Source organism: Tachyglossus aculeatus, chromosome 18 (genome assembly GCF_015852505.1).
Source record: "Tachyglossus aculeatus isolate mTacAcu1 chromosome 18, mTacAcu1.pri, whole genome shotgun sequence".
NCBI classification, from domain to species: Eukaryota; Metazoa; Chordata; class Mammalia; order Monotremata; family Tachyglossidae; genus Tachyglossus; species Tachyglossus aculeatus.
This window is the reverse complement of record NC_052083.1, coordinates 21,632,881-21,640,004: the sequence shown is the minus strand read 5'-3', so window position 1 is coordinate 21,640,004 and position 7,124 is coordinate 21,632,881. Positions and strand designations below refer to the sequence as shown.

General features: G+C 44.5%; 1 protein-coding gene across 1 annotated transcript; it reads left to right on the top strand.

Moving 5' to 3' along the window:
* Window positions 1–647: 647 nt before the first annotated feature.
* Window positions 648–2,581, top strand: LOC119940258 (ATP-binding cassette sub-family E member 1-like). The gene is given in 2 exon segments (XM_038760418.1): window positions 648–900; window positions 903–2,581. Coding segments are annotated over 2 exon segments (1,797 nt in total). The 3' UTR covers window positions 2,447–2,581.
* The last annotated feature ends 4,543 nt before the right edge of the window (window positions 2,582–7,124 follow it).

Sequence of the window (7,124 nt, the reverse complement as noted above, 5' to 3'; positions counted from 1 at the left end):
TAATAATTTTATCTTGATTTTTCGTGAATGGGAACTAGAGGAGAATCTAAAGAATTTGTTAAAGATACGGTAAGCCTACTGGGCTGCATAAATTTCTTGGCGAATGGGTCCAGCGATGGGACATTTCCTTATTTGACAGCTTTCCAAATGGCTCCTAAGAATTAACTAAAGTAGAATTAAGTGGAGAAACCTTTACAGCCATAAATAATAAGAAGTCTGATAAGGGGACACAAAGAACGGATTTAATTGCTGAGTATTACCAACTGAATGTATTGAAAATGGGACTTATTTGTTAATCTTGGCTTGTGACATTGATCTTTTGCCTCAAATAGTGTTTAATATAAAATTTCCATCATGTTGAGTGTTAAAACAATACAAGCTCTGTATGAGCTCTCTACTGTAGCCTGGCAAATGGCTTTGCCACTTGTCTGCCATGTAAATTGGTCAAGTCACTTCACTTCTCTGGGCTGCAGTTAACTCATCTGTAAAATGGGGATTGAGACTGTGAACCCCATATGGGACAGGGACTATGTCCAACCTGATTAGGTTGGAGGAGGAGGAGGACGGACCAGCAGCGCCAGACTTGGTTACACCCACATCCACCTCCTAAAAAGCTTCTGACTATCCGTGAGCCTGCTTCGATAATTATGGCAGACAAGTTAACTAGAATTGCCATTGTCAACTATGACAAATGCAAGCCAAAGAAATGCCGGCAAGAGTGCAAAAAGAGCTGTCCTGTTGTTCGAATGGGAAAGCTGTGCATAGAGGTCACGCCCCAGAGCAAAATAGCATGGATTTCGGAAACACTCTGTATTGGTTGTGGTATCTGCATTAAGAAATACCCCTTTGGTGCCTTGTCAATTGTTAATTTACCCAGCAATCTGGAAAAAGAAACAACTCATCCTATTGTGCCAATGCTTTCAAACTTCACAGGTTGCCTATTTCTCGTCCAGGTGAAGTTTTGGGACTAGTTGGAACTAATGGCATTGGAAAATCCACTGCCTTGAAAATTCTAGCTGGAAAGCAAAAGCCGAACCTTGGAAAGTATGATGATCCACCTGACTGGCAAGAAATATTGACTTACTTTCGAGGATCTGAGTTGCAAAACTATTTCACCAAGATCCTGGAAGATGACCTGAAAGCCATTATTAAACCCCAGTATGTGGACCAGATTTCTAAAGCTGCAAAGGGAACTGTGGGGTCTATTTTGGACAGGAAGGATGAAACTAAGACACAGGCCATTGTATGTCAGCAACTTGACCTGACACACCTCAGAGAACGAAATGTTGAGGACTTTTTTGGAGGAGAGTTGCAGAGATTTGCCTGCGCTGTCGTTTGCATACATAAAGCCGATATCTTCATGTTCGATGAGCCTTTTAGTTACCTAGATGTGAAGCAGCGTCTAAAAGCTGCTATTACAATACGATCTCTAATAAATCCAGATAGATATATCATTGTTGTGGAACACGATCTAAGTGTGTTAGACTATCTCTCCGATTTCATCTGTTGCTTGTATGGCGTGCCGAGTGCTTATGGCGTGGTCACTATGCCTTTCAGCGTGAGAGAAGGCATAAATATTTTCCTAGATGGCTATGTTCCAACGGAAAACTTGAGATTCAGAGATGCCTCCCTGGTTTTTAAAGTGGCACAGACAGCAAATGAGGAAGAAGTGAAAAAGATGTGCATGTACAAATATCCGGGAATGAGGAAAAAGATGGGAGAGTTTGAGTTAGCAATCATAGCTGGAGAATTCACAGACTCTGAAATCATGGTGATGCTAGGGGAAAATGGTACTGGGAAAACTACATTCATCAGAATGCTTGCGGGAAGACTTAAGCCTGACGAAGGGGGAGAGGTGCCAGTTCTAAATGTCAGCTACAAGCCACAGAAGATCAGTCCTAAATCAACGGGAAGCGTTCGTCAGTTACTACACGAGAAGATAAGAGATGCTTATACTCACCCTCAGTTTGTGACTGATGTAATGAAGCCTCTGCAAATAGAAAATATCATTGACCAAGAGGTGCAGACGTTGTCCGGGGGTGAATTGCGGAGAGTTTCCTTGGCTCTCTGTTTGGGCAAACCAGCAGATGTCTATCTCATCGATGAACCTTCAGCGTATTTGGACTCTGAACAACGTCTAATGGCAGCTAGAGTTGTCAAACGCTTCATCCTCCATGCCAAGAAGACAGCCTTTGTTGTAGAACAGGACTTTATCATGGCCACCTATTTAGCGGATCGCGTCATCGGTTTTGATGGCATTCCATCCAAGAATACACTTGCAAACAGTCCTCAAACTCTTTTGGCTGGTATGAATAAATTTTTGTCTCGGCTTGAAATTACATTCAGAAGAGATCCCAAGAACTACAGGCCAAGAATAAACAAACTCAATTCAATCAAGGATGTAGAGCAAAGGAAGAGTGGAAACTACTTTTTCCTGGATGATTAAATGGAATTTGGAAATAGATAACCCATAACTAATTGGAAGATTGTATAAAACTAATCAGGTTTTAGAATGCCCCACTTACTCTGGAGCATGGAAGTGATTTGGTTTATTATACCAGGAACTAATAAATTGCATTAAATTATCACTGTTGACTAGAAACTGCCACTTTTTGTTGAACAGTCTAAAATAAAAACCTATAGTGGGTTTAATATAAATAACTCATTGACCTACCAACCACTGATCAAAGATTGATTTCCAATTTTAAAAATTTAAGAACCTTATCTGTACAAGTTGGTTTACAGAGATGTCCAAGCATATAGACAGCTCTTATTTTAAAAGCGAATGAGACTTCAGCTAAAATAAATATCCAACAAAAGTACAGTTCATGTGTCCTCATTTAGTCTCCAGCTGGGCTTTGTAATTTGTAGAGAGTATTTAAAATAGGTCAATTCGACTTTGCTTCCTTAGATAGCCCGGTAGGCTTTCATAACTAGATTTAGACAAACACCCTAAATTAAAAAAAAAAAAAACATTTTTCTCCATTTAATACAAGCATCATTCTGAGGGCTAACGGTAGTTTGTCACAAAAGTAGCAATTTGATTTGTAGTTATCCATAAAAGGTAGTGACCCAGCTTTTTCAAGGCTGACATTCTGAAACTAGTAGGTGTGTGATCATACCAGCCGTGTGACCCTGGGCAAGTCACTTGACTTCTCTGTGCCTCAGTTTCCTCATCTGCAAAATGGGGATTCAATACCTGTTGTCCTTCCTACCTAATCTGTGAGCCCCATGTGAGACCTGACTATCTAGTGTCTACTCAGAGCTTAAGAAAGCACTTAACATATACCACTATTATTATTATTACTTTTCTCTATACCTTTTAGTCTGTAAAAATAAAAATTATACTTGAAAATGGAATATTTTGGAAAGGCTTGCCCTAAGAAAGAGTTGAGCAGAGGAACAATCTTAATGTTGGTATTCCCTTTAAACATTCTCCCAGTCTTGCGCAGTCATTGTGCCTTCTGGTGCCCACTTTATTGCTTCATAAGTTACATCGAAATACTTGTTCATAGATCACAATTCTGGAGGAAGAATTGACATCTTTCAAATGGACTATTCTTTTATCAAAACACAGGCTGGAGAGTAGCAGAAATTTGATAAGACTGTGAGCCCGCTGTTGGGACCATCTCTATATGTTGCCAACTTGTACTTCCCAAGCGCTTAGTACAGTGCTCTGCACACAGTAAGCGCTCAATAAATACGATTGAATGAATGAATGAATTACCTTGTGCCTTCCTCAGCGCTTAGTACAGTACCTGGCACATAGTAAGAACTTAGCAAATAATGTAATTATTGTAATTATTATTGTTATGAATGTTTGTCACCCTTTGCCATGCATGTTTATATGTAAAGGAAAGTGTCTGGATGCTTGTTTTTCTTTGTCTTCACAACTGTGTTTTCTTTAAGGGGCTGGGTAGCTTCAGGCATCATATCCCAAGGATTTGGAAAGTGACAAAGGGAAAATGATTGGAGGTGATTGTTAACATTGTTAAGGATGATCCTTAAATACTATCTGTAAAGAGCTGTTATTTCAAACTTTATAAGTTGTATCTGACTCTTTGATGCTGTTGATACTTACTTGCCGCATAATTCTATGGTTAGGATCTTATCTTCCAAGAATTTAGTCCACTAGGGAACATCGGTTTCCAGAAAGGTCCAGTGAAGGGATCATTGCTCGATCATTGCAGTCCCCGAGAGAGTCTGTCTTCAGTCTGAGCCATGAAGTGAATGGGACAGGGAGATGGTCCCACCAGAACACCTGATCCAGAGAATGTGGGCACCAGCATCCTCTGAGTGACAACGGGGGCTCCAAGACCATAATAACGGTTGTCCTTGGCTTTACGGCTTGTTTTGCATAGTTGTTGGGATGATCTTCATTGATAATTGTAAACAGAGAGCAACAGAACACAGTGAATAATAGAAGCAATATGGGTATCTGGTAGAAGCTCTCATGTTGTCATTTTGGTGGGGGTCCAAGGGCTTTCCTGAGCAGCATAGTAATCTTCCTGAATGACCTTTCCTTTGCCTTCCCGTTGGTTCTCAGCTAAAAAGGAGAGCCAAGGACAAGCAGTAGCAAAGGATAAGATGAAAGTGAAGCCCAGTATCCCACTGTCATTCTATTGCTGCTGTGGGTGATTGGGTCACTCTACCTTGTTGCTTTACTGTTGGACACGTGGCAAGGCATGGATGCTAATGCATTGGTGTACCTTTCTTGCAAAGAGGAGCACTTGTCAACCAGTTCTAGATGAGGTGGCATTGCGACAGCCTCCGCAGCGTGCTTGCATTTCTCTGGTACCACCCAACTCCCGGGCAGGTCTCACCTAGACCAGGCAAGGGGATGTCATGTGCTGAACATGGCAGCCCACTGGTCACTGTAACCCAAGTGGCTGGGATCCACCGGGTGGACACGTGGGAGGAGTGGAATATGACAGGCCCGAGGCCTGGACTTCCTTTTGTTTGGCCAAGATGCCATTAGCTCAAAGCGAGCATGGCACACATGCCACTATCTCTTAGTTAGCAGATGTTGTTGACCACCTTGACTGCAGCTGCTGGCCCTGATGGGATAAAGAAGTGGTAGTCACCGACATCTTGACCTAAGGAGAAGGGCAAAACGGGGTCGAGCAACTACCCCAAACAGAAATTAACTGGGTCCGGCCAGATACCACTTTGTAAATCGACAATGAGTTAACAACCGAGAGGGTGAGGAAATAGTAGGTGGGTGTGGTTTGCTGTTCCAAAGTCAGATAAAAAGATGTGAATGCAGGTCTCAGTTGTGGGGGATCCTGCTTGGAGGAAAGTTCTTCTTACATCTTGAAGAAGAGTTCAGGCCTTCCGTAAGTGGGGTAGCAGAGAGAGAGAGAGAGCATCGACTCGGGCTGCTGACATGAGTAAAAGTGAAGTTCGCCCTTTGGTTTGTGAGCTGCTGGGAATGCACCTCCAGAGCTGAGCCCTGTAGCAAACGTCTGACACCAGAGAAATCATTGGTGCTACCTTCCCTTAGTGGAGATCCACTCTCTCTCTGAATGGTTCCTAGGATCTTCGACAGGAACAACTGTCTGGGAACAACCGTCGGATTATCTTTTGACAGGAGGCAGGTCAACGGGCAATCGACAACGCGACTCCAGTGACTTGACTTCGGCCTCTTTCCAGAGGAAAGTGGCTGCCATGGATCTAGCCAAATGTCTCCAGGAAGAGCTGACTTTGTCTGCATGGAGTACTTCATCGACCCTGTGACCGTCAGCTGTGGGCACAGCTTCCGCTGATTCTGTCATCTCAGGTGCTTGGTTGATGTTCAGACGTCCTTCTCTGGCCCAGAGTGCCATAGGGCCACCCAGCTGAAAGCCCCGGAGATCAATAAACGTCTGGCAGTGGTTGGAAAGCAGCTAGAACCTCACCTACTGCGGGGCCCCGCCGAGGAGGAGGAGCGGTGTGAGAGACACCAGCAAACTCTGAAGCTGTTCTGTCAGGAGGACGACATGACAATCTCTGTGTCCTGTTACCGTTCCAAGGAGCACAGCGTGAGTCCAATAGAAGAGGCTGTGGAAGATTACAGGGTAAGTTGTCTGCTCCGTGGTCATCCCGTAGCAAGGTTTGAACGTCAAATTAGAACGTTTTTGCCCAGTGCCACGGCCGATATCTCCCTATCCTACTACCGAGGTCTGAGAAGTAGCTGGGAGAGACCCAGAGCAGCACAACCGTATTCTGAGCGCACTGGGGACCTAGTCCATGGTCATCGATGGACGGCCGTGAGAGATTCCAGGAGCTTCTTCATCTCCTGTGGGCAGAAATCGAAGAGGTGCAGACTGTGCTAGCTGCGGGAAAAATGAATTCAGTGATGGTGAAGGTGAGTTCTGACCCCATCCGACAGGGTCCCTTCTTTTCCATTAGCAGGACTGAGGAGGTTCAATATGTCCGGTGGTCTATTGACTCTCCATTTCACCCTGACCTCTTTCCCGGCAGGAGAAGATGCAGAAATGTAGGTGGAATCTCTTGTCCGAGTTTGAGGAAATGCACCGATTCCTGGATGAGGAGCTCGAGTTGCGGCTTCGGAGCCTGGAGAAAGACAAGAGGGAAAATCTGCAGAAACTGAGGCAGAGCAAGGAGCTTTTGTTCCGGCAGAGCCGCACTCTTCAGGCACTGATTACAGAGCTGAAGGAGAAGTTCAAAAGGGAGAGGATCGAGTCCAGGACTCGATCCAGGCATGAAGACTCGAGTCCAGGAACCAGGCATGAAGCAAGATGGGAAGGGGTTTTCTTCTTGGTTTTCAGTAGAAACACGCCCAGAGCCACAACATCCCTTCTCGGAAGAGTCCTCCACAGCCGGATCTTGGATGGTAGGACCCAGTTGCATCCCTCCTACCTGGGCTCTGGACAAAGATTCCGCAGCCTAGGGGACGATGACACTGATTGACCAGAAGGGAATATATGTACGTAATCTCAGGATCCCAGCTCTTAGCTGTTGGAATGAAGCAGGGGCAGAGGGGATTGATGCAGTGCCCCAACGGAGAGCCATGTTACAGGAAGGTGTGGACAGGGAAGAGGTCGAGAGGCCAAATACTAATCCAGTGTCTTCTTTCTCCTTGGGACACGAAAGGAACATTGCACAGGTGCGTATGTGTTCTG